Source organism: Anser brachyrhynchus (genome assembly GCF_964034855.1).
Source record: "Anser brachyrhynchus genome assembly, chromosome: 2".
NCBI lineage: Eukaryota > Metazoa > Chordata > Aves > Anseriformes > Anatidae > Anser > Anser brachyrhynchus.
In genome coordinates, this window is record NC_137695.1 from 148,039,120 (window position 1) to 148,066,684 (window position 27,565).

Consider the following 27,565-nt stretch of genomic DNA (forward strand, 5'->3'; position numbering starts at 1 on the left):
ATGCTGTCTGTGTAAGATTAGGAAACATTATACAAAATCAGGCAACAGGTTACCTCCCTACTGTCCTGCTCTTGGAGCTGGTGAGTATTCTGTGCATCAGAGGAAAGCGGTGCCTTCTCTCTCACCACTATTTTCTTGATAACTGAGTGAAAGGAAAATGTGCACAACCTGATCACAGTGTTGAAGTTTGTAGTGGGCTAAAACTCTGAGTTCTAGAAGCTTTTTCTTATGAAATTATATGCTGTCATCCTCATTCAAGAAATGTCTTTGAGGAAACTAACCATTAAAGTTTTCTTTAGATATTTGAAAAGTTCATAATTATCCTCAAGCACCATAGGAATCCATGGCTCTGTATGGTTGTCTGAAGAGATTATTGAAAAAGACTTTTGCTGGAGCTGTTAATGGAAACCGGGTATTCTCAGTGGGGTGCGTAAATTAGCTGCTACACACTGTGTCTTTTAGAATAACTTTATAGACTAGGATGATATATGGTGTTTGTATTCCTAGCAGGTTTTAAAGATTTCTATACAGCATGTTATTCTATTCAATATCTCACTGTTGTTTATTCCATTTTAGGGATCTTTCTTCAATTCTATTAAGTACAACAAGGAGAAAACATAAGCAAATAGTGGGTGTACAGAAGTAACAAAACCTAAATGTTTTATGCAGAAAAGATTCAACAAGTATCTCCTATCTACGAAGAAAGAATCGTATTTTCACATTCTGTGGCATTGCAGTACAATCTTGGATTAAACCACACACACTATTTTAACCAAAATAATTGAATGATGCTATTTGCACTGATCTGATGATGTGGAAATAAAGTATTGAAAGGAATGTGGTTACTGTTTTCTTTATTCTTCGGCCTTTGCTGCACTGAATGGGTTTACTAAAACCAATAAAAACTTTTATTCACAAAGATACACCTACAGAATTAAAGAAGTCTTATAGGCAAAATCTGTTGATATGAAAAGAGTATGACCTAGGGTACTAGCTGGGTTTCGTAGTAAGCCTAAGATTTTATTAGTTTTGAAGGGAAATACAGCCACGCAAATCCTGTTTTCCTCATTGGGCTATATGATTAAACTACCGGGATCATACTGAAAAGGTACATCTGTGCTACAGTGCAGCTGCTTGGATGTGAATCAGGGGTCCAGTTCTGTCATCCTTGCTGGTGTTGAATAGCGCTTAACTTTGCCAATAGCTATTTTGAAGCTTAAGAAGCTAGTCGTGGCCAGTGCGAGAATGGCATGATTGAACTTTATGCTTAATGAAGACAAATGCTGCAAGTAATGCGGGCTGATTAACAGGAAGTTTATTTGGCAAAGATAATTAAAACATGGATTTTGCCATGACCAGTAAGTTCCTATTAAATCACAAAAAGGCAGATCTCATTCCCGCTGAAATCAATGGAATTTTTCCTATTAAGTTCAATGATAGAAAGATTTGGACCTCCTTTGGATATATCTTCCAATTTAAGATTTTTGTGATGCTTACTAAATGTTCCCCAGTGTTTACATTTTAAAATGTGTTGCCAATTCAAATAGCGTTGTCTTGTACTGTAAAAAGTAAAATAAAATATTTGTTTTGGCATCTTTGTAAGTGGAATTTTTGTCATGTGTTTAGAACTTATTCTACACTGCTAACTGCACGTAGGAAATGTTCCTGTCTCTTTTCAAGACATTTTTAGTACATGTGTAAGATATTAACTGTAAATTTATGGATTGGGTTTCCTGGTCAGTGGATTTACACTACAGTAAGAATCTACTAATTTTTAAGTCCTTCTGCACATCAGATTGTTTTTGCCTGTGAGATTATCGTTTCATTTTTAATTATAAGGTTGTCACTATAATATGATGTTAAAGTTTTGAGTTGCTAACCATGTGGTTTATTTCCTCACAAGGAGCAAATAACTTATTGGTAATTCTCAACGAATTTATTGCTGAGCATCTGTGCTCAAGATCAGTTTGTTTCTAAGAATTCTTTACTCTGTTGGTCATTGCTGTCAGTACCATCCTCAATGTTAGTAGCCTTAGTCAGCTAATTTATGTAGTGGACCCTGAGGAGACTGATGATGGAAGTTGGGATGCAGCTTACCTCACCAATCAGCCTAGGTTTCTTTTTCTGTGTTCAGGGACATGTTTTTCCTGCCTAAATGGTTTGTCATGCATGATACCTTTTCCACTAACATGCTTTGCTTTGACTTTCCTGCTTCCATCCTTATTCTGTAGTCAGTCTTGCAGGTGGTTTGCTATTTTTATAGTTCAAACACAGGCTCTTGTTTGGTGTACCTGCATAACATTCATGTCCTCCATATGCTACGAATCCACTATTACAGCAACCTTACTGTTACAGTCACGCAGCCACTTCTGTGGGTTGTGGCTATACTATTTGAGGTTATGGAAACCTTTCCTCACATTCTTCCATGGTCTATTCTCCTCTTCCTTGCCTTCCACTTGTTTTTCCTAACTGAACATGGTACGTTTTCTTAGCCTTATCATTTTGTTAAGAATTTGTTTCCCTAAAAGCCTTCTTGTTGGCTTATCTTGCAATTTGTGTCTGAACTCTACTCCCGTTTCCTCTGATTTCCTCATTGGTAAGCTAGACCCTAAAGCATCTCTGGTGATTTTCATCAGGTCTTTTCTGTTAATTTCTTATTGTTCTTTTATTTTTGTTTACTTCTTTTTCATACATTTGGAAGAGAGGCACTTGACTCAATCTTTATATGGTGCTAGTTAAGGTAGAGATTGTGAATTTGAATCTCTATATTTTATCTTTGCTGTATTGAATGCATCCTACTTAGGTTTGATACAGCATATTTAATTGACTTTCAGTTTTACTCTTTGTGTTGTCTACACCTAAAGTTAAGTGTCATGAATTCTATACCATGTATAGAATTATAATATTCATCTTCATAATGAAAATGAACTACTGGTTTGGTTGCACTATATGATGGTTAACTTATTCTTTCTGAAGTATCATATTTTTAGATTTATTTTTTTTTGTGGGTCTCCCAAAAGTAATTTTGAATAGCTTAGCAAAATAATGAGAGTAGATAATAGCCAAAGTGTTCTATTACTAGATTTAGGACAAATATATTTAGGGATTTTTTTTTTATATTATTTTTCTCCTTGCCCTTGGAAGAAAGCTTTAGATATTAAGCTTACTGGGAGGAAGAAGGTATAAATGTATTGAGTTGCAATTTTATTGTTAAATTAAAGATTGTTTTCATTTTAATGATTTACAGGAAGCCTGTTTACCTGTAAAACTCCAGCTATTGCAGATATTGTGATTCTAGTAGATGGTTCCTGGAGTATCGGCCGATTCAATTTCAGACTTGTTCGACTATTCCTGGAAAATCTGGTTTCTGCTTTCAATGTGGGATCTGAGAAAACAAGAGTAGGTAAGGTATCGTGTTTTTTCTTAGTACTTCTGCAGCAATGTAAAAATGTTATGGTTTCAAGATCGTTAACAGCTTAATGCTGCTTGTTTGTGCAAGATTCATCCTAATTTTTCTCACTAATAGCAAACAACTAGAACTCCCACTTGTATCAATAGGAGTAATACTGCTAGAATGTTTCTAACATTAATGAAGGTATTCTTCACAGTTTACTGCTTAAGCAAACTCTAATGCGATGTCAGTGGAAAAAAAAAAAAGTGGAAAAAGCCATAATGACTTCAGTCAACATTAGATCAAATCCTTACAGTTTAATTTTGAAAGGAAGAACGTGCCAGTGGATGACTTCTGGTGGTTTTAACTGGCTCAAATGTTACATTTCTGTTCTGCTACTTACACTTTAGTCTGTTCTAAAGCATATTAAATAAAAATGTTCTTTTTCAAAAAAGCAATTTTTTTTGGAATCTTACTAACCTCTGAAAAAGTTGCGTGATCTTTCTCATTTACTTACTTTAGCACTTGAAAGGAAGGCTTTGAAAATAAATGGAGGAGCTGCCACTAAGAACAAAATTATACAGTTTTTTTGGCATCAAGCAGTACAGTTTTCCTGTTACAGAAGCAAGCTGTTAGTAACCAAGTATGTAAAGCAGAGATACTCAGAAAAAAATGCTTTGTTGTCTAATGCAGTACTTTATTTTCTGGTACATTAGGTCTTGCACAGTACAGTGGTGATCCTCGCATTGAATGGCATTTGAATGCCTACGGCACAAAAGATGCGGTGTTGGATGCAGTCCGCAATCTACCATATAAAGGAGGGAATACGTTAACAGGTACAGTATAGCACAGTATATCTTTAAATTTTAGTCTTCTGTTAAAAAACACATCCTGCTGCACAAGCTAAGAAGTTTTATATCTTATTGTGAAGGGTAAAAGGCATGTTTATTTTGCAGCTTGCTAATGGCTTTGTCTGATGTCTGTGAAGTCTTTCTGAAGTGTTTGTCACGTTGGCTTCACTGGGAATCTTTCTAGTCAGGACAGGATCTCATAAAGCAAAGTGTACGTGGACTCTGTGTGCTTGAAGTAAAATCTTTAACCTGCTAGGAAAACATGCAAAATCCATTCATAATGTTCTTGCACAAAGCTTTATTCTGGGGAAGGAAAGAATGCTGTTCTAATATCTGACAACTGGCAATAGTAACTGTTCAAATGATCACCTGGGGCTTTTAGATTTCCATTGACCTTTTGATAGTTAGAGCACTAAAACCCAAGAAGATACTCAGTGATAGATAAATGGAGGATGCCCATCACCCTGGGAAAAATACAGCCTCAGTGTAACTCCACTATCATCAAAGTAGCTATTAGTAATATTTGCTGTCTTGCCAGGAGAATGACATATTCAAATACCCAAGCATGCCTTTAAGTAAATTTTTGCCTTTTTTATTTGGTAGGGAAGAAAAGGGGAGAAAGGTTCTGAAAGATTATCCTTCTCTTCTTCAACAGCCTTTATTCTGGTAGAAGGGATTGCAATGGGACAAAGGACAGAGAGATTCTAGTATGATTGTAGGAATGCAAAAAATAAAAACGACGAATTCATTGGAAGGTCAATTTAGGCTTCCATTGCCAGTTTAAAATACATTGATTCATCAAAAGGCTCTAAAAATGACATGTCACCACTGCCGTTTAGTTTGCTTGTTGGAATGTATTCTTTATTAAATAAGCTCTTTTTCCATAATCATTCTTTATTAAAAGGTTTCTCAGGGTTTTTAAATTGAGTGGAAATATAAACACTGTGATATCCAAAAAAATAATAGATGTTTTTCCCTTTTAAAATGTTTCCATTTTTAGGTCTTGCATTAACTTACATTTTGGAAAATAGCTTTAAGCCTGAAGCAGGTGCGAGGCCTGGGGTATCTAAAATTGGCATATTGATCACCGATGGGAAATCCCAGGATGATGTTATCCCTCCTGCTAAAAACCTACGAGATGCTGGCATTGAGCTGTTCGCTATTGGTGGGTATTCTGCCATATCCACATACAGTGTCCCATTAAACTCTGGTGTATTTGTATCTGTTACCCTGTGCATTAATTAAGTGTTCTTTTGCATCTGTATGCTGTAAGTATAATCATTATTTTAAATCTTCTTTAACATGTTTACCAATACATTAAAGTATAACGTGAATTTAGCATGATCCATGCATGCTACATTATCAAGAGACAGCTCAAAAAAACCAGAGTGTACACTGGCAGAAATTAACTTTTTGAAGTAACATCTTAACAACAGAGCAGTATCTGTAGTTGGTCATTAAAGCAAATGGAAAAAAATCACTTTTTAGGAGTGCCTGTGCATGCAAGTTTTTTGTTGTTATTGTTGCAAATATTTTATTTTTCTTTCCAATGAAAGGTGTGAAGAATGCAGACATAAATGAACTCAAAGAGATTGCCTCTGAACCTGACAGCACACATGTCTACAACGTTGCTGACTTCAACTTCATGCATACTATTGTTGAAGGTCTTACCAGAACAGTGTGTTCACGAGTAGAGGAACAGGAAAAGGAAATCAAAGGTGAATAAGAAACGAAATCTAATGTAATTTAGTATGAATTTATAGCTAGAAATCCTATTCTGAATACCTGCAGTTCCAAGCTGGCTTCTAGCATTTAAGTCAAGCTGCATATTCTTTTGCTCACAAGAAGGTACATTGTTAGGGAAGTTATGCTTTATTCTTGCTTTGATAGCTTTGATCTTTTGCTCCTTGTCTTTGATAGTGGTAAATATTATGATTTTTTGTAGTACAAATATATATATATACATATATATATATATATATGCAGGTTCATTCTGCTATATCTATTTCCAAGTAGTGGGTAAGGGGAAAAAAATCATAATACACAGGCTTGGGGATGAATTACTTTAACAGCTGCACATGGAATTGTTATGTCTGTGCTGTGCTTTCCATCTCCTAACTCACTGTTTTTATTGTCTCATAAGTTTTCAAAATTTTCAGCTTTTAAGATTGCTTTGTCCCTTCCTGATGATATATTTATTTTTCCTCTTTATTCTTTAATACGTTTCTAAAATATATTTCAGAGCATAAGAAAAGGTGCTGGTGGAGAACACTCTTCTTATATATAATAAAGCCTGCTCTGACTACAATAATTTTTTGCTGTTCTGAACAAAAGAAATATCTGTGATAAAAAACTGCTGTTTGTCAGAGAAAGAGTCATACCTGAGAAAATTCTTTCTGAATGGCTTCACTGAAGTTTGTTTATATTGCTTTGCTTGTGATTCTGTAATATCACAGAATGCTGAGTGATTTTTCAATATGCTTATAATATATAAGGAAAGTTGTCTTTCACACATATTCCTACCTGTGCTGTGAAAAATGTGTATTAGTAAGGTTTCACTCCATTTTTCACTCTTTAATTCACCTGGAAACTGGAAGAAATACAAAATATCAATGGTGTCTTGCGGGGTGAATAAGCAGTAAACTGGGAAATTGAGAGGGAAAGGTTGGAAAAACATACAGAGATGAGGCATCTTTGTGGAAAGGAATAATTGCCAGAGAAGATGGCTATTCAGTGCATCTCTTCAATCTGCTGACAGGCAGCATATCAGTTTCCGACCTGCAAAGGTGCAAATGAACACAAGAGATTAATGCTGTGTATGTACTTGCATGTTTTTCATGACTGGGAAGAAGGCATCCTGAAAAAATAAAAAGGGAAGAGAAAGGGCCTGAAAGAATGATAGGAGGAAGGACAGGAAGGTTTAGTTTTGTATTTTTGTCTTTTTGATATAAGGTTTATGCACGACCAGGGAGGCTTAATCCCAGTGAAAACTCTATGTGCAGTGTTCATGCATATTGTTAGTTCTTTGTTTCCATTGAGAATTAATAATATGAATGGGCAGTAGATTTTCTGATGAGGAGAGATATTTGGAGCTTCAGTAAGTACAACAAAACAAAAATTATTTTGCAGAGAGGAATAAAAAAATAAAATTATGTTGTTTCTAACCTAGGAACAATTGTTGCTTCGCTTGGGGCTCCTACGGATTTGGTCACATCTGAGGTAACAGCTAGAGGATTCCGTGTAAGCTGGACCCACGCACCAGGCAAAGTGGAAAAATACAGAGTTGTGTACTATCCCACTCGAGGAGGGCAACCAGAAGAGGTAATATGAGTACAAGCTTCCCAGAAGGTTATAATATAACAGGAAGAACTAACCAGACAGAAAATCCCTGGTCTTACTTAAATCTACCTCAAAATAGCCTGTGTGGACTTAAAGCACACTGTAAAAAAGAGATATGGTCACATAAGATGGAGTTGTAGTGGCCAGGCTGTTTTTCTGTCATGTAATTTAAAGTAAATGTGCTATAAACATGGGAGTACTTTTGGGGAATGGCGTGAGTTGTACCTTCAGGTAAGTGCCTGCATTTTTGCTTACACATATGGTTACTTGAAACAAATCTATCAACTTCCCCTGTGCCATTCTGTTTACAAGAACAGAAGAGGTAGGAACTGATGGTAAGACAGATTTTCAGTTCTAAGAAGAGAGGATTCATAAAAGGAAGAAAATATGGATGTATAATTTGGGATGTCTACAAGTGATCGCTGAAAATGTCAAGGTATTTATTTGCATAGGACTTAGAGGCATTTTGGAGATGTGCAAAAAATGCAGTAGAACAAGCTTTTGGCTTTGGCTGGCAACTCACAAAAGTGTGGGGAAATACAAAAGAGCAAAGGGATTTTACTAAGAATATATTTTATTTCTTTTTGCACTAGAAACATTGCATTTAGCATGGATATGCTTTAATGTCGATTTGTAGTACAGTGTTTACATATATAGTCCTAAAGGAATATTTATGAGGGTGTAGTGATAATATTAAAAACTGGCCAATACACAGAGTTAACTGCATTGCAAGCACTTTATCTAAACAGTTCCTTTATTCTGAATAGCTACTTATATATCAGCTAAACATTTGAATTATGTACATACTGGCTTTCTTTTTTTTTCAGATGCCTTACTGTACATAAAGGTAGCAGAAGCAAATCCAAATGTGCTAGAATTGAAATCTAGCACACTGATTTTTAGATGCTAGTTTAAAAACCACTTGAAAGAGAGATTTATTGATTGGTTAACAATATTGTTAGTTTGCCATATGCATATTTAGTTGAACTTTCTTCTTAACAGGTTGTGGTAGATGGAAGCATATCAACAACAGTTCTGAAAAACCTGATGTCTTTAACTGAATACCAGATAGCTGTATTTGCTATATACTCAAATGTTGCTAGCGAGGGCCTTCGTGGAACTGAAACTACACGTGAGTATCCTAATCATGTTTGTTAGGGATTTTATTTTCTGCATTTAATCACACTGTTTAAACATTAGCTTCTTTTAATGCATTTGTCTTTAATTAATTTGTTTGAATTAATTCTGGGCCAAATTCCTAAGTCCAAATGCTCTGCAGATCTTTAATGTCGAGAGAAGTTTTATTTATCTCTGAGCTGAACTTTGAAGTCAGTTCTATTGAATGCTAAATTAGAACACTCCTAAATTTTGGCTGTGGAGCCAAGCTTTATAAATAAGGTTTGTGGCTGAAGATGATCTAATAAGTGGAGTATTAGGTGGGACCAGAAATTACCTGCATGTGATTCCCACCAGTGCCAAGTATTTCAAAGTAACTTCTGTAAGTTGCTTTTTCAATGATTCAGATGATGACTTGGGATATTTTTAGAATGAATGCATTTGCAGTTCGGGGTTCTGTAAGGAACACCATGTTAGTACCTCAAACTAAGTGCTGTTATAGATCATAGGAATAGAAATTATATATTTGTATACAAAAAAATTTTTTTTTTATAGTGAACATTACACATATTAGGAAGGGAAACAAAGAATAACTCTGATGTTAAAATTAGGAGCCAGAAAGTCAGTATGAAATATATCAATAGCTGACATCTGTTGGCAGAAAAACAGCAGGGCTCAAGCAATCTAAAAGATTTGTAGAGTGCATTGACCTTCTGACACAGATGATTGAGGAGCCAACAGAAGGTGTTCTGCTGAAGCTGATAGTTGCAAACTAGGAAGAACTGATCAGAGATATTAAAGTCACAGGCAGCCTTGGCTGCAGTGACTGTGAAATGGTGGAGTTCAGGATTCTGAGAGGAGTGAGGAGAGCGAAAAGCAGGGCCACTGCTCTGGATTTCAGGAGTGTTCAACTTCTTCAGAGATCTGCTGGGAAGAATCCAAATATATATGGCCCTGGTGAGAAGAGAAGTCTAGAAAAGCTGCTTGATACTCAAGGTTCACCTCCTCCAAGCTCAAGAACAGTCCATCCTGACAAGTAGAAAATCAAGCAAAGGTGGTAGGATACCCTCATTGGTAAGCAAGTAGCTCCTAACTGAACTCTGACATAAAAAGGAACAGTATATGCGGTGGAAGCAGGGGCAGGTGACCCAGGAGAAGTATAAAGTTGCTGAAAGTACAAAGTCTGATCTTGCAGGATAGGTGTAGGAAAGAGAAGGCCAACCTGGAGCTTAATCTGGCAAAGGATGTGAAGAGCAAAAGCAAAGGACTCTGCAGGTGCATGAACAGCAAAAGGAACACCGAGGAAAACATGGGCCCACTCCTGAAGGGGGCAGGGAACCTGGTGACAAATGACATGGTAAAGCAGAGGTACTCGATGTCTTCTTTGATGCAGTCTTTATCAGTAAAAATGGCCTTCATGAGTCCCAGGCTCTCGAGATCAGTGAGAAGGTCTGGAACAAAGAATATTTACCCTCACTGGAGGAGGACTGGTATTAGGTAGCACTTAAGCAAACTGGACACAAGACCTGATGGGTTGTACCCATAAGTGCTAAGGGAGCTGGTTTATATTATTGTGAGGACTCTCTTGATTATCTTTGAAAGGTCATGGTGACTGGGAGAGATTCCTGAAGACTGGAAGAAAGCAAATGTCATTTCTTTGTGAAGGGGATCCATGGAACTACAGGCTGGTCATCCTCATCTCAATCCCTGGGAAGATGATGGAGTAACTAATCCTTGAAACCCTGTTCAAATGCATGAAGGACAGGAAGGTAGTAGTCAGCATGGATTTATGAAAGGGGAATCATTTTTGACCTCAGAAAGTTCAAGAAAGGGAAGTGCAAAGTTCTGCCCCTGGGGAAGCATAAACCCAGCCACTAGTACATGCTAGTGGCCAGCTGCCTGGAAAACAGCTCTGCAGAGAAGGACCTGAGGATCTTGGTAAACAACAAGCTGAACATGAAACAGCAACACACCCGCACAGCAAAGAAGGTCAGCCACCTCTGGAGCTACAGTAGGCAGAGCATTGCCAGCCAGGTGATCCTTCCCCTCAGCTCAGCACTGGTGAGGCCACATGTGAAATGCTACATCCACTGCTGGACTCCCCAGTACATGAAAGACACAGATTTACTGGAGTCCAGTGAAGTACCACAAAGATTATTAGTGATAGGAGCATATTTCATAGGAGGAGAGACAGCTATGGCTGTTCAGCTTGGAGAATAGAAGGCCCAGGTGGATCTTATAAACGTGCTAAAACCCCTGATGGGAAGGAATGAAGAAGAGGAAGGCAGACTCTTTTCAGTAATGCCCACTGACAAGACAAAAGTCAAGGGGCATAAATTAAAAAACATGAAATTAAATCTAAACAAAAGAAAGCACTTTTTTACTGTCATGGTCAAACACTGGAGTGAGTTGTCCTGAGAGACTGGAGTCAGCATCTGTAGAGCTATCCAAAACCCTACTAGACATGAACCTCATCGACTTGCTGTAGCTGATCCTGACTGAACAGGGAAACTATACCAGGTGATCTCGAGGTGCCTTCCATCTGCAACAGTTCTTTGATTCTGTGTCAAGCTAATCTTCTGAAAATAAAAGAAAATAGGATCATATAAAATTATTTGAGCCTGTATTTTTGTCTTAGTCTTCCAAAATGTCATCTCCAGCTGTGTTTTAGCCCATGACACAGTGCTAGGAATGGTTTAATTTATTGAGGCAGAGAGAAGAGAGACACATACTGAGCCAACAGGATCATTTCCTATTGCATCTGGTATTCCTTTGAAGTCACCTAGTCAAGTTCTGACTGAGCCCAGCCCTGATGACTTTCCGAGATCTGCTCAGCTCACACCCCAAGGTCATGCAGCATCGAGTACTGATCTGATAGTGTGTTAGAAGTGACAGTCTGACATGTGCAAGTATTAATCACTCCAGATGATAAAATACATGCAGTTTAAAAGGTTTTTTTTGTTTGTTTGTTTTACCATCCCAATGGAAAACTATGGAAAATTGTAGTTTACGTTCTTGCCTTTGTGTGAGATACTGACAGATTAAAATTAGCCACCACTATGAAGAATGGAACATTTGCATATACAGTCACATTAGCATCCACCATGACTTGTGATGGGTGATCATGCTCATATTTGCATAATCCCACTGACACAGGCCCAGGACTCAGTTTGGACACCCCAGGCTCTAGACACAACAGCTTGTAGTCAAAATATTTTGCTATGTGTAATTTACTTATTCAGGGTTTCCTCCACGATGTCCTACATCAAGGCTGTCTTTCCAACACACTGGCTTGGGAATTATTGCTGTAAAAAAGCTACCTCTAGGGACTTGTTCCTTGTAGCAACCTTGCCCATTCTTCAATAGCAAGTGGTTATCTTTGTACAGATCACGGAGAAGGGAGGGTGAGATTGAACAGAGCGATTTGCTGCTTAAAGAACTGAAATCCTCCCACTTGAAAAGTTCAAAGCTATTAAGACAAAGAGCTGCAATGCTTTGTAGGGACAAACTTTGCCCTGGCATAACCTGGCATGGTTAGATCGTGATTTCCTCATTTCTGTAATTCTGCGGTCTTTTATGTATTAAGCTGCTCTTCATAGTTGTGTCATACAGACAGCACTTCCACGTCTGGAGATAGCTATTTTCCTTTGGGTTTCCTTCAGTAAAATAAACTGCTTGTAAAATACCTGGTTATTCAAGTGAGACAACTGAAGTGTCCGTCTCTTTTTTCTACTGTAGTTGCCTTGCCAATGGCATCAGATCTGCAGTTGTATGATGTGTCACACAACAGCATGAGAGCTAAGTGGAATGGAGTAGCGGGTGCCACAGGTTACATGATCCTCTATGCTCCTCTGACAGAAGGATTGGCTGCAGATGAAAAGGAGGTGATGTACTGAGCTTTCATTTGAATAATAAGTACTCAAGAAATAAATATTTAAAGAATAAAATTGTAGTTGGCCTTTAACATTCAACTTTATCAAGATATACTTCTTTTTTTTTTCCACGACTGTCTTAAGTACTTCATGTTAGACTTTACAAACAGAGGGCAAATACCAGTTGATTATTTTTATATGTCATTGTCAAAAAATGCAACAATTTCAGCTGAATTAAAGTGACTCTTTTGAAATAGTAAGAGGTGATACTGTGTCATCATATAAAGCAAACACTCATAAAATGCCCAAAACACCTAAGTTACTTCCTAAGCATGCTATCAGAAGAATTTGAAGTTAAGCCTTTGTACTCACCGGGACCTTTGAAAGTAAATCAAATTAGCAAATATTCTAATTCTGTACAACTTTTATTTTTTAAATTTAAAAATAATGCCTTCCATCAAAATTGATTTTTAGTAGGTATCTTTAGAAAGAAAAAAACCTGGGACTAGGTAAACTACAGTCTTGTACTGTAAGTAAAATACTAAAAGCAGTAGACTAAAAATAGTTTCTAGCATGGTTCCAGTGAAACTTTTGGGGCAGGATTTAAAAAGCTTTAAGCTCAAGCTTCTATATGTATAATTCAGATTATGTATAGCATCTCTGTTCAAGCAAGAACATTAAAAAGCATGCTAGGGCATGCACACTTGTGTGTGAAAGAGTGTAGGAAGCTACCAAAAGCTCGCATAGACTTGTGTTCTCTGCTAAATAAGTCTCTCCCTGAAACCTAGCTGAATCAGGAGATCTGAGCTGAACCCTGAAGAAAGACTTTTTTCCAGTAAATAAGTCGGTTCCTGTTGCCGTGGCTCTCACTGAAGAGGTGGAAACGAAAAGTGATACACGCCTGAATTAGCAAGCAGAAAAACTGAGCCTTGCTGTGCATAGAAATGAATTTCTCCTGTAAAAGACTGCAGATGAAACAAGATGTAGCTGGGAATGAAAAGGGCATAGGAGCTGCACATTCTAGAGAGGTCGCTTATGTCATTGCTAATGTGACTAGTTACCTTCAAAGTTTTCTTACCTGCAAGTTGGCTTTTGGCCTTTTGACAATTTTGTCCTTTTGATTGTTGTGCAAAATCCCAAAATCTTGGGCCAAGTACTGCAGGCACAATATCAGAAAAATGCTCAGCAAAGTATTTGATTACATGTTTAATTCCAAGCGTGTAATTAGCATTCTTCCCCATCATGAGCTAATTCAGAAATAATGTGTCTTTTTTATTCATGGTGTTTCTAGATAAAAATTGGGGAGGCTTCCACAGAACTTGAACTGGATGGACTATTGCCAAATACAGAATATACAGTCACAGTTTATGCCATGTTTGGAGAAGAAGCTAGTGATCCCCTTACAGGACAAGAAACTACACGTGGGTAGCACATACCTATATTCACCTCGGTGTTATCAGAACTTCACAACAGTCTTTGCACATATTGGAACAGACATCTGATTTTAAAATCTGATTTGAACTTTTTTCTCTTGTCGGTAGTAGTACTATGGGTATCCCTGTTGATTTCAGTGGAACTAGTGATAGTTTTTTGAACGTGCTGAAGGTGAATGAAGGTCACAATGTAGAACTAAACTGAGACTGCTGTTTAGTCTCCTATAGCCAGAGTACCAGGTGTGTGTGGGGGAAAGTCTGCTCAGATGGAGAAGTTCGTTTCTCTGGCTCAGTAGTAGTCAGTACAGATGGAAAAGAAGCAAGGGAAGATTTCTGTCCAACCCCCACTGCTTAACATCTGGTAAACGAGGGGTTGGAAGGCGCCTGTGCATTCATGATAGATGATGTGTTTTTAATAAGCAGCAAGAGTTTGGCCAGCTAAATTCTGTCCTTTGCTAACTGTACACAGCACTGTATGTCGGCTCTCTAAATAGCCTCAGCAATTTGGAAGACAAAGGAATTGAAAATAAGCAATTGTGCGGCAGGGATATTTCTGGCACTGCATTCAGTGATACCTCTACTGCTTCCAGCAGTGGAGTGAATGCTTCCCCTTGTTTTGTGCTCCTGGCTTGAGTGGGCCAGTGTGAAAGTGGCTTACATTTAATAGGTGAGAAAAGTTCAGGCATGTGAGTGCTAAGAAAGAGAAGGGCCAGAGCAATGACCTGTAAAGTGAGTAATGGTAGAAGAAGTTCTACAAGTGCTATTGAACAGTTCAAGACAGACAAGCACAGACAGGGAACTAATGCAGCTTGGGAATGTTTGTGGACTTTAAAAGTGTGAAAGATTCTTAACTCTTGGAGAATCAAGTCTTTGATTTTTCTCTCTGTCATTCTCTCCTATTGTGTATCTCTCATTCCTTCTTTTTTTTTTTTTTTTTTTTTTCCTCCTTTTGGTCAATATCTGTTTTTCATTTTTCCTAGTAGTTTGTGTACTTTATGGCTGTGCCAGCCTGAATTCTCTTCATGTCATATGATCTTGGAGGTTGCACAGCTCTAAACCTTGCTAACACATTGGATGGAAGATCACATGCAAATTCCAGATATATTGGCACAAGCTGAGGAATCATGACCTCAGTGTTTGATCGCAGAAGCTAGTAACATATGTTAGTCAGACCAGCATCATTGCTATTACCAGACCAGAATAAAAAAAAAACTAACCCTGCAACCTTCATTTATTTTTAAGGTGACTCAGTGCAGCCAACTCTGACTGGTCTTTAGCACTGTAATAAGAAAGAGCATTAATTCTAAGCTTCTGTATGCAGCTATTCAAATAAGCGTCTTCTAACAGGCTTTGATTGATCAGGCATTGGGGAAGTCTGGGAGGAGAGAAAGCTCTTGGTGAGCACACCTGTCACACACGGTCAGTGTTCAGTGGTAATGTCTTCCCTGTCTGGATTCAGATTTAAGCTATTATTTTTTTCTTTCAGTGTGATTATTTCTATCTTTCAACTAAAGAACAGGCTGCCTAGTATTTTCTTACTGTACCATGTATCTGCCTGGAGAGGGATCTGCCTAATTTGCAGTTGCATTACATGTAGTATCTGATTGTCTGTATTTATTAAAAATTATTCTACACATGCAGTCATCTTAATCACTGTAGTGAAACCTGTCTTGTGCCACGAGGTGACATAATCAATAAGCTTATTCTGAGTTAGCATTTTCGGGGGGGGGGACGGCAGGATTTACCCAAGTCTCACTGTAAATATCATATAACTTTGGCAGCAGGACTGCCTGTCTGGTTGTGAGCAATGTTGTCAGGAGATTATGTTCCAAAAGGAAAGAGCTGAGACTGAAGCATTTTGTGGTATGGCCAGGCTGGTGAAATGAAGTGAATTCCACGACTGACAGAAAGTAGAAAGGAAAGCCAGCACGTGATACTCCCTTCACTTGACTCAGAGGAATATATCGTATGCCAGAAAGTGTGGCAAAGCCATCTAGTGTAATTCCAAACTGTTCTCATCTTCTCTTTCCTCATAGCCAAGTTGAGTTGACTGTTCCTAAGCTGTTTATGCATTTGCTTGCAGATTCTGAGTCACTATATGGCCTGAATAAAGAACCCATATATCGTTTTTATCTTTTGCTTTTTCCCATGTGCTCTTGCATGAGGGAAACAACTTCTGAAGTGTTGATATTTTTCTGTCCATGTGGATTGGTGAGGAGTGTGTGTGTGAAGGCAGGATGGATAGAGATAAGTTTCACAACTTGGAGAAAATAAGCAGATGTTGGGGTAACACAGAACCTACTGCTGAGAGTAACAGAGATAGCACAAATTACTTCCTCTTGGGCGATAGAAAAGCGGAAGCAATCTGTGACTTTTGCATGACCTAACTTTCCTCCAGCTCTTGACAGTCAAGATTGTATAGTATACAAATATGTCTTTAACTGGGGTTGCTGTTAGGAAGCAGCTTCAGTCAAATGTGGCCTTTACACAGAGAATAATTCCTTTCTGTAAAACAGGGGAAGGATTAAGCAGAGATTAAAAAAAGTAAAAATAAAAATTTCAACTTCACAGATCTTTTGAACTAGTTATGCTTTTGGACAAACTTTCCCCTACGTCAGGGACCTTTATATTCAGAAAATGTTTTGCCAAAATACTCCTGTCAGGAAATCTTGTTGATAGAATACTTATGGAAAAGCAAAACAAAACCAAATACGAGGTACAGATCTAGTTGAATTACATTAATTTATAAATACAAACACAAATTCATAATATATTATAACTATTGTGTAAGTTAGCTCCTGCTATAATATCTAGTATGAGCAGGAGAATTCTTTCTTTTTCAGTGTTAGGTGAGACACACTTACCAAGACTGAAAGTTCTGCTTCAGCAAGGAGCTAAACCTTATCACCTGTCTTTAAGTACTTGTGTAGCCCCATTGATGAAGGGCTTTTTAAATACAAATACTAGTCATTTGAGTTTTTAAATGGAAATGTGCTGCTTATTTTCAATATGTGAAAAGTTTCACAGCTAAACCCATGGTTTTCTCTCTTTCCTTTTCAAGTGCCTCTGAGTCCCCCAGCAAACTTGAAATTTTCAGACATTGGACACAATAGTGCTAAACTAACATGGGATCCTGCTTCCAAAAATGTAAAGGGCTATCGCATCATGTATGTTAAAACAGATGGAACGGAAACCAATGAGGTAAATTATTTGCTTCTTCTTCCCCTTAACCAATCTCATACATCCGCAGACTTTTGTAATTATCAAAGGTAACCTTTGTAAATAAAAGTTACCTTGCGAGCTGCAACAAAAGCTTTGCTTACATACAGAAATCCAAACAAATATTTTTTTATAAAGTCATGGTAAGTGGGCTGATTAAAATAGGCCAGATCCCATACAAAGTAAGTTGTCATATGCAACTTAAACCTCAAAAAAATGTTTATATATAATTATATGTAATCATGTGATTTTGTTCTGTTTTGGTTTGGTTTTTGGTATTTTTTTCCGGGGCATATCTGTCCTTTCTTACATATTAGATGAAATATTTATATTCCTGAGTTTAGAAGATAGCATACCTATGCAATGTGTTATGTCTTTTCTTTCTGCTAGGTTCCTTAAGATTTAAGTCAGAAATTACTTGACCTCTTCCTATTGATTTAATATAGATAATGTGGCTGTCTGTTAGACACTACATATATGTCAGCATAGGAGCTTGCCCATTGCAAGAAGTGGTTGTTCCACTGTGTGCTGGTGTGGCCTCACCTAGAGTACTGTGTGCAGTCTTGGGTGCCACAATATAAGAAGGACATAAAACTATTAGAGTGTGTCCAAACATGAGCTACGATGTTGATGAAGGGTTTAGAGGGCAACATGTATGAGGAGGAGCTGAAGTCAGTTGGATTGTTCACTGGAGAACAGGAGACAGAGGAGGCCTCATGGCGGCCTGCAGCTCCCTCACGAGGGGAGCGGAGGGGCAGGCGCTGAGCTCTGCTCTCTGGGGACAGCGACAGGACCCGAGGGAACGGCATGGAGCTGGGACAGGGGAGGGTCAGGCTGCGGGTTAGGGAAAGGTTCTGCACCCAGAGGTGGTCGGGCACTGGGACAGGCTCCCCAGGGCAGTGGTCACAGCACTGAGCCTGCCGGAGTTCAAGAAGCGTTTGGACAATGCTGTCCCTCAGAAATATGGTTTGATTTTGTGGGTGGTCCTGTGTGGAGCCAGAAGCTGGACTTGATGATCCTTGTGGGTCCCTTCCAAGTCAGGATATTCTATGATTCTGTGAGAATGGTTATGAACATCTCAGGCTTGTGGTAATGTAATTTATAATGTGAGTGAATGATCAGTAGGTTTTTACCTACCTCTTAACTATTCCTTTGTGTCTGTTCAAAGAGCAGGCGGCATTTTTTCTGTTAGCTTTGCATTGGTAACATTTCCCCTGTGGCGCTGAGCTAACATGACACTGAATAGTTGGACTGATAAACTGTCAGCTTATACAGCTTTGAGTGATCTCTTCACTGCAAAGTCACATTAACTGCTGCCTGGATAGAGACCATATGAAACTGTCATTTTTTCTCATGACAAAAGTTGAACATAATGGTTTATGCAAATATTATCCAAAATAGTAAAAGACTGGATTCAATAGCCCAAAATTTCCTTATAGTTCTGTGTTCCTGTACACACAGTGCGGGTATGTTAGCTAATGAGTTGGGTTTACTATGGCTGAATTCTACTTTCCTCTAGTTTGTCATAAGTTACAATATTTAATTAATTATGTCAGCTTTGGTGCCTTGAAATTATCATTCTTCATAGTTCCACAGAATTTATTTACTAATTATATAATATTCTCTTTCTGTGTCATTATTACCCAGTGAAATTTCAGAATTTCATGAAAATATAAAGCAACTTTGCCTCTTTATTTCTAGTGTATGATCAATATTGCCTACAAATTATGCTTTCTCTAGGTGGAAGTCGATCGTGTTTCAACACACACCTTAACAAGTCTGACATCCCTTACGGAATATACTGTTGCTATTTTCTCCCTATATGATGAAGGACAATCTGAACCACTTACTGGCAGCTTTACTACAAGTATGTATGCCTGAACTTTTGAAGGCTTTCCAAGAAAGAATTTCCTAACTTTCTTACTTCACTGGAAAGTAAGACCATTAATAGAGACTGTCTCCAATGGTGGATTCAGATATACAGATATGCATGGAGCTCCACTGAGGATTACAAGGCTTGTACAGTTAGAGTATGTACTGTGTGTATGTCCCTCCTCAATTACAAAAACACTTTCCCAAGTAAGTGTGCAAAGAATCTGATGTGCTCTTGTTATCCACCTTCCTCCTTATGACAAGCTGCAGGGAAAATGGTGTCTCTTTGCTGTTGCCATCTATGTAAGTTTTAGAGAATAATTTAATTTCACTTTTCTTTTGCATAATATTTTGCAGAAAAAGTTCCATCTCCCCAGCATTTAGAAGTTGATGAAGCATCAACAGATAGTTTTAGGGTCAGCTGGAAACCCACATCCTCAGATATTGCGTTTTACAGATTGGCATGGATTCCTTTGGATGGGGGAGAATCTGAAGAGGTGAGTTGCCTTGATTCTCTGAGGGTGTGAAACAGACGAGGGAATTCTATTCTGAGGTCACCTTTGCTTCAACTTTTGCCGATTAATTATGGCCCGTTGACTTTGAGAAAGACCTGTCCTGCTGCGAAGCTCTCTAAACCATAATCAAACCAATATTCCAATTTCTTTTTGAAGAGGAGGTGAAAACAGAAGACATCTTTTGAAAAATCAGTCTCATCTGTAATGTGCCAATTGCATAGAACTAGCTTTGCTGTTTGATGCTACTTCAGTTTTCAAATGTTTATATTCTTCATTTTGCTTTGAAGAAGCTGGTAACTGAGCCAGAGCTGTGATATCCTCACATAAGGCTCCACATTTGTCTAGTAAGCTGGCCTCATTAAAATTGCCCATGAATCCTTAGTTATGAAATGTTTGAAAGATAAAAGTTTACACATAGTTAATTTATTAGACTGTCCCTTTTTTTCCCCTCATAATGGCTCTTTCTCTTTTTCCTCCCCATGCTCTATTTTTTTTTGCTCTAAGCCCTTGTGCATCTTCTCCATAATGCCATTTTCATCAGTTCAAATTTTCAAATTATTTTTCCTGCTGTTGGGCTTTTTCTGTTTTATTCAATTTTTCCAAGTATTTCTCAACAGACACTGTCTCTTCCTTTCCCAAATCTTTCTTGTTCATAGTCTCTCATTTCTTCTCCTCCATTATTTATTCGCTCATAGTTTTTGCTTCTTTTGTATTCCTCAATCTTTTATACTTTCTCCTAAATCTTGCACTGTTGGCATCAGCGTTGTGAAGAGAGGCCATGTCTGCAAACTGTTGCTCAGGGAGAACATGATGGGGAAAAATGACCTTTCCTACCTGTGCCTAGATTTCATGCATAATTTTTTCATCCATTAAGACAGAAGGCAGTCTTTTCAGATTAGGTTGTATGGCATTTTCTGTAAATTTAGTTGATTCTTTCACCTGACAAGAGGTAGTCCTGCAAACTGTTGAAAGAAATTACAAGGAATGAGCAAGGAAAAAAAAGAATTGAGGTGAGTGAGTGGGCACAGGTCTTTTAAGTTCCAATGAGTAGCTGTCACTGAACCCCTTTAAGCAATACGAATTTTTTTGTGAGATGGTATCTGTGGTGTCCTTAGAGCGTGAGAATTAGTGATCAAGAAATATTTGAACTTCTAAGGTTCTTCTTGTTTGTTGCATTCATTAAGAACTGCTGGAGGCCCTAATATTTTCTGTATGTTGAAATATTAAAAATACCCAAGCTGCTTTCTCGTTCGCCTTGCATGACCTCTCTAATGGGGTCAGGCCTAGGATGGCACAATACCTCCAGGCTGTTGCCTCTTTAAGCTTCTTTCCCAGCTAAGTGATCAGTCATGCAGAGAAACAACATGCGCTCCCTCTCTTTCTCCCAAGACCCAACTTGCCAATTAGCTGAGTGGGGTCACAGAGTGGTGTTGAGAATTACACACCTCTCAGCTCACTTCACTCACACTACTAATGTGAGAGGAGAATTCAGAGGGGTGTTAGTACTGAAGAGCCAGAATAAATTTTTTAAGAATGACTTTTTATTTGTAGGTTGAAATAGGAAATGCATGCTGTTACACTCCTGTGTTTGTTGCTATTTTTGCTCCTGTTATTTGTCCTCTCCATTTGAAAGTTCAGGGCTTTGTGTTCTTTTTGTGTGTGTGTTGTTCTCTGTGGGCTAAATTAGCAGGGGGTGGCGGGTGATAGAAGTTATGCTTCAGAAAATTTGCCAAAGTTACGTGTAAGATGGTAACTAACTATAGAAATTTCATGATGACACACATGACTAGAGACTCTGGGGAATTGGAAAGGAAGATATTACTTGTACCTACTTACAGCACAGCTAGACTCACTCAAGCTCATTTCTGATTTTTTTCCCAAGAAAATCTGTGCCAGAGTACACAGTGTGGGCTGCCTATTTCATTATTTGATAATTGTAGGGGACATGGGCCCAACTAATTTTTCTCCTTTTGTTTTCTTTATCTGAGTTCAAAAATCTGTGGTTGTTTGATGGGTCCCTCTTCCCCAAGGTATTCTTTTTTTTTTCCTGGACTGTGCCTATCTGTCAACTCAGGAAATCTGTGGTCATGAAAAGAATAAAGTGTGGTTCACTATTTTTGCTAGCTATTGTAGTAGACTTTATGCTGCAAATGCATATTATTTGATTTCCATTTTAAGTCTTATTTTGATTCCATTTGTATGGTGGCCACCTTGAAAAACTTGCCAGTGTTACTCCAAAGACAGATTGTTTTATGAGAATATTTACCTGCATAAGTTAATAAGTGTTCCTCAGACCAGTCGGCCCATTTCACTGCTATTACTGCTCGGGCTCTTGCCCATCTGTTGACCCCTTCCAATAAAAATCAATGAAACACAAAAAAATCCAAAGTAATACCTTCTGCTTACAGCACATGTGAATCTTGTGCTACTATCATAGGTAGAAAAAGAGAAAAATAAAGAAAATTACTATTTAAAACACCGTGACATATAGCCAACTTCTCAATGAGGCATTTCCTACCACCCTCAGGTCTGCTGCAAATGTTTTTTCTGAGCATACAATCTATTTGATTTCTTTGACTGTGGGCATCCTTTCTGGATCCAGCTTTGTTAGTAGGATAAATTATGCCTTCCAGCAGTTTTCTACCAGTTTCCTGCACAGATCAGGATTTCACATTTCATGTGTACACACATCAAATCTGTATGAGTGCTCCCTCACCTTTTTCAATCACAATGAAGCAGACCTTGTAAAAATGGTAGAGTCTCTGTTTGAATTCTCAGAGGAAACCGTGTTTGTTCTTATGAGTGGTTATCCCAGATAAGCTGATGTCCTAGCAGGCAGGGGCAGAAGGAATGTAGTAACTTATGGCAACTAGGGCTTGGTGGAGTTAGTAGTAACCTAACTTTTATTGCAACTGTTTGCAGAGTGCATTTTTCTGTATTCCTCAAGTCACTTTCAAAAGGGTGTACTCATAACTCAGACTATAAATATGGTATAGAAACAGTGTTTTGCAGAGTGGTGGAGATATTGAATATGTTCGTCATACTATGCGTTATTGGATGGTAGAAATATGAATGGAATTTAATCCACATTGTTAAATAGCTTTCACTGATGTTTTGAATTTTAGTGATTTTCAAATGTAATGCTTATGTTCAGCTTTAGCAATTTATTAATTGAGGGTGAAAGTATAAGATTGCACATTAAAATAATCAAACCTGCCACAAAATAAAAAATCCTTTTTTTTAATTTTCTTAACAGTTTTTTTTTTATTTCCACATACCTAATAAATAATTTGGACATAGTTGAGTGTAGATTTCTTTTATTTTAAAGGAGAATCTATTTTCTTTCCTTGACTGCAGTTACTTTGTATAGATTAATCAAATGTAGAACTGATTTTCTTTAATCTTGCTTTGCTATTTAGGTTGTCTTAAATGGAGACACGGACAGTTATGTTATTGAGGGTTTGTTGCCCAACACGGAATATGAAGTTTCTTTGCTGGCAGTTTTTGATGATGAAAGTGAGAGTGAAGTTGTTGCTGTTCTTGGAGCTACATGTAAGACAAACTGTTGATTATAATTTTTAGGGATGTTAAAGTGGTTTAAATTCAATGTATAAATCTAATATTTAAAATATTGTCCATCTTTGGGTAGCTCTAATACTGAAGAATGTGGTGGTTTAGCAGCAGGGCTTTGCTGACTGTATTTTTTGCTATTCTTATTTAATATTATGTTGTAGATGGCATTGAATCAAAATGATGGTTTGGCTTCCTCTCTGAGCAGTGGTATTAATAACCAATTGATCTGGAAAGACATTCTTCATTTCATTATTTAGTCTCAGAATAGTGTTCCCCGTTAGAAGATATATTAGACTGGGGGGTGGGGGGGCAATAAGTGTTTTAAAGTAATTATTTTACAGGAATTTCATTGAAGATGTTTGCAATTTATAGTATGCCTTTTTCTTTCTTATTTGTGTAATTTATACTCACTCACAGGAGTTGTGTTCAGTCTTGGCTGAAATACTGGTCCAGAAAGTTTACACAGGTATCCTGTGAAATTAATATAGAAATAACAAAGATAAAACTTGTAAATCATATACAGTGTAATGTATAGTCATAACTGAAACAGTGGCGAGCAATTTCAGTTAGATTGCTAAAGTCTTTGATTCAAAGACACACTTAGTCATATATTTATGACACACTTAGTCATGTATGTAAATCCATTGCTATTTAGTAAACAAATGTATTCTTAACTTTGAGCTAATAAAAGTAGAATTCTTATTTAGGCCAGACAGCTGGATGACATGGGCATATAGATGCATCTTCTGTACTTGATAAATCTGCTAAGTGATAAAATCACACTGAAGATTTTCATCTCATTCTCTGTCAAGTAACTAGTGCTCCCCATGCCCATCTCTAAAACTGTTTGAATCTAAAAGTGTATTATTATTTCAAGTTTCTTTCTGGAGTAATGTGCCATTTGTGGAAATTAGCATTAACCAAGCACATGCATAAATGTTTTCAACTAACTAACTAACTAAATAGTGTCCTTTCTCTTTACATTAGGTACTGTCAGACATGAAAGATAACTTGCCCTTGACTGCTGCCATTATTTTTCTCTAAGAAATGAAACTTTTGGGGTTTACTGGAAGGATATTTTTTTTTGTTTGTTTTGTTTTTGTTTTTGTTTTTTTTTTTTCTGTGTGTGTGTGTAAAAGAATGCTCTTTGTAAGATTATGGGAAAAACACCTGTTCAACAATTTCTTTCTGGCATACAAAGGGAGCTTTAATGGGGAAAGATGTTTGTTTTTCTTACCTAGTCTATTAAAGTACCAGTAACTTGCTGTTGAAGTGCAGGTTAGGATACTTGTTGGCATGCTGTAAACTCATATGGATCATTTCTGTTTTTCTATTCAATGAGGAAGAAATGTTTCTTCAAAATTTCATGCACACATTCTCTTTCCGTGGATAGTTAAGTAAACATCTATTTTTCGTGTGTAAATTCAAAAATATATTTGATTCTTATAAATCACAGGCTTAATTTTCAATATTCTCTTAAGATGAGAACTTACGGTCCATCCAAGTGATGCTGGCGTAGTGCCAAGTGTACTTCCAGTTTTTTCTTGGGCAGTAGCGAAGCATCCTCACAAAATCTTTGCTTCAGTTAATCTAACAACCTTAACAAATGATCAAAGTGGAAGTCATGGAAGCTCAACCAGAAATGTAGAAGACTACATCCATTCTTATGTAATGGTACAGTTTATAATTATGCCTTATCTGCAGATCTAAGTGCTAATCCTGCAAATACATGTGCCTAAAGTAAGCTAAATGAATAGTTCCCTTGTAGTCTCTGAAATGCCTGAAGTGTGTGGGATGCTCGTAGGTGTGAGCGCATAGTTTTTGTTGTCATGGATAGAAACCCAAGATAAATACTGTGACTTCCATATCTTGTTGAATTGTTTGTGAGCTGAGTACTGTTTTTCAGTTGACTGGACTACCACAATACCTACCACTGTGACTACTCCCAGTACCACAACTCCTAAGCCCACCATAGCAGGTAAATGGAACAAATATCAACAGTTTAAATGCTGAAGGCAAAGAGCTGAGGCTTCCTGCCCAGAATATAGGGGCAGATAGTACTGAGGGGCTGATAACCACAGTACCTCATGGTTTGTGTGCTCGGCACACTACTATGGAAGATCTTGTTGAGGTGTAGACCCCAGGTGAGGAAAATCACCGTTGAAAGGTACACCCTGTTGCGTTCCTCCACCACCCTGCTGTGTGTAGCCAGTTTCCAGCATCTGCCACATGTGGGTGAGGAGCCAGCACGGTGTAGGGACTCTGAATGCTACCAGAAATATTACATAGCAATGCAGAGACCAAGACTAATTTGGAAAATCCAGTTCTCTTTTCACTTTCCCCTCATAAATATGAGCAAGAATGCTCTTTAGAATTTTGCTTAGTTTTGAAGATTATATTTACCTTCTTGGGAGTTCAGAAAACTGAATTTTATGGTTCACAAGTTCTACATTATTTCTCTTCTGTAACATTCTGTCTGCAGTGAGCTTTTGATTCTTAGAAAGCTTACAAGCAGAGTAATATAAATAAAGCAAATGGGATCATATATATTAATGGCAGTATAGGATAACTATTATTTTATTAAATTGTTAGACTTTTTATGTGGTTAAGCCCAAGTACGACTGAACTGAATAGGCCTGCCCTAGGATGGACTTGGTGATAACTAGCACAATTTTAAATCTAAAATTAGAATTGATAAAATATTAATTATATTATTTTTTTTTCAAACAGTTTTTCGAACAGGAGTCAGAAACCTTGTTATAGATGATGAAACAACCTCAAGTCTGAGAGTGATGTGGGACATTTCAGATTACAATGTTCAGCAGTTCAGAGTGACCTATTTCACTGCGAATGGTGACCATGCCGAGGAAGCGGTAAGAACGGTCTGTATGGCTTTTTATGAATTGGCTTCATAAACTTGAAAAGTTTGCTTAATGATTGCGTAATAATTGCTAAGGCATGGTCTCTCGTTACGTGGCGTTCCTGGTGCAAGTAGTAAATGATTCATGCTTGGTATTACTGCGAGATAGAGCTTCAAAGTTTTAGTCCTAACAGCACCTGATGCATGGCAGCCATAGGCAGTCCAAAGCAGGATCAAGGCCCAGTCACGCACGTTTAAAGGAGTCAAAAGCCAAAAGACTTGCTTCCTGCCCTCTTCCTGTATTTTTTAAATTCGTGTAAGGTTTTTGAGTGTTTTGTTTGTATTTTTAACTCCTAGGCCTTTTTGCTATCCTGAGATTGTGTTTTAACAATCCTTAAAGGTTTGCTCAGGGCAATCTTGAGTAATTTTTTTGCCTTCAGCAATTTTTTTTCCTTTCTTAACAGTCTAATTTTATTCTAAATAAGTGAAATTTAAGTTCAAATACAGACCTTCCATACTGCTTACATAATCTGAATATGCCACAACAGCAACAGCAGTTTTTAATCTAAGTGCCTAAGAATATTTGTTACTTTTCTAATACTATGTGATGATCAAAATTAACATAGTCTTACTGAAAAAAATGTTTCTGGTGATCAAGATTTTGGAAAATATCTGAAAGATTGAAGAATACTACATCTACTCTTTTCTGCATATATCAAATAATAAAAAATGAAGCCCTAAAGCCTTTAGACTTGTTGAGATAATCTCAGAATGGTGGAAGGCCATGTGCTTTTTTTTTTTTCTTTTTTTTTTTTCCCTTGGGGAAGTCTTAATATTGCAGTTCTTGGCTTCCACAAACACTAGGTTATAGAATTTTGAAATAGCTGCATGTAGATATATTAAACAGATTAAATTGTAAAATTCAGGGTTATTTTCTAAGTTAATAGCTCAGAATGCAAAAATATTCCCTATATCAGCCTCCTTCATTAGCATTCCATTAGTGTCTGTCATGTGACTCACTTGTTTGTAGGACAGTTGTAATGAAAATATGTGATATTTTTTTTGAAGTCTATCAGACTATGTCAATTAAAAATATTACAAGAATGAGTTAATTGAATATCTTTTTTTTTTTTTTTTTCTAGGCAAATGTGTCAGTCTTTTTTCAATTTGCTTTCATTTACCTTTTATGAGAACTTGGTAGAAAAATACTTCTAACCATCTTTCATCTATAATCTGAAAATGAACTCTTAATGCACTGGTTTCCTTTTGGACTGGAAAACATGCTTTATGAATTTATCTTGACTATATGATAGTATAGTATGTAATACAGTGGCAAAGTTGCACTGTTCATCTAAAATTTCTGAAATTTAGATCCTAGAGTTACCATTTCAGCTCTGGAAAGCCTAATCAAATTCATTATACGAATAGTTCTGTTTTAATCATAGAATCATAATATTCACTTACTATAATTTTAAAAGGAAATTAAAACTGTAAGAATGGTGTTTAAATTCTGGTTATTGAAAC

The 27,565-nt window shown here is 37.3% G+C and overlaps 1 protein-coding gene across 6 annotated transcripts in view; it reads left to right on the top strand.

Annotated features, from left to right (window-relative positions):
• The window catches only part of COL14A1 (collagen type XIV alpha 1 chain), a 127,638-nt gene that overhangs the window by 36,313 nt on the left and 63,760 nt on the right, over nt 1-27,565 (top strand). For 4 of the 6 annotated variants that reach the window (XM_080578761.1, XM_080578763.1, XM_080578765.1 and 1 more), the window contains exons 6-19: nt 3,248-3,403; nt 4,108-4,227; nt 5,243-5,407; nt 5,799-5,960; nt 7,412-7,563; nt 8,584-8,713; nt 12,436-12,581; nt 13,861-13,990; nt 17,064-17,203; nt 18,962-19,088; nt 19,451-19,590; nt 23,028-23,160; nt 25,088-25,159; nt 25,912-26,063. In XM_080578761.1, the coding sequence (XP_080434887.1) occupies nt 3,248-3,403; nt 4,108-4,227; nt 5,243-5,407; nt 5,799-5,960; nt 7,412-7,563; nt 8,584-8,713; nt 12,436-12,581; nt 13,861-13,990; nt 17,064-17,203; nt 18,962-19,088; nt 19,451-19,590; nt 23,028-23,160; nt 25,088-25,159; nt 25,912-26,063 (1,925 nt within the window). The remainder of the gene's footprint in view (nt 1-3,247; nt 3,404-4,107; nt 4,228-5,242; nt 5,408-5,798; nt 5,961-7,411; nt 7,564-8,583; nt 8,714-12,435; nt 12,582-13,860; nt 13,991-17,063; nt 17,204-18,961; nt 19,089-19,450; nt 19,591-23,027; nt 23,161-25,087; nt 25,160-25,911; nt 26,064-27,565) is intronic. The other 2 variants (XM_080578762.1, XM_080578766.1) reach the window with 1 other exon arrangement.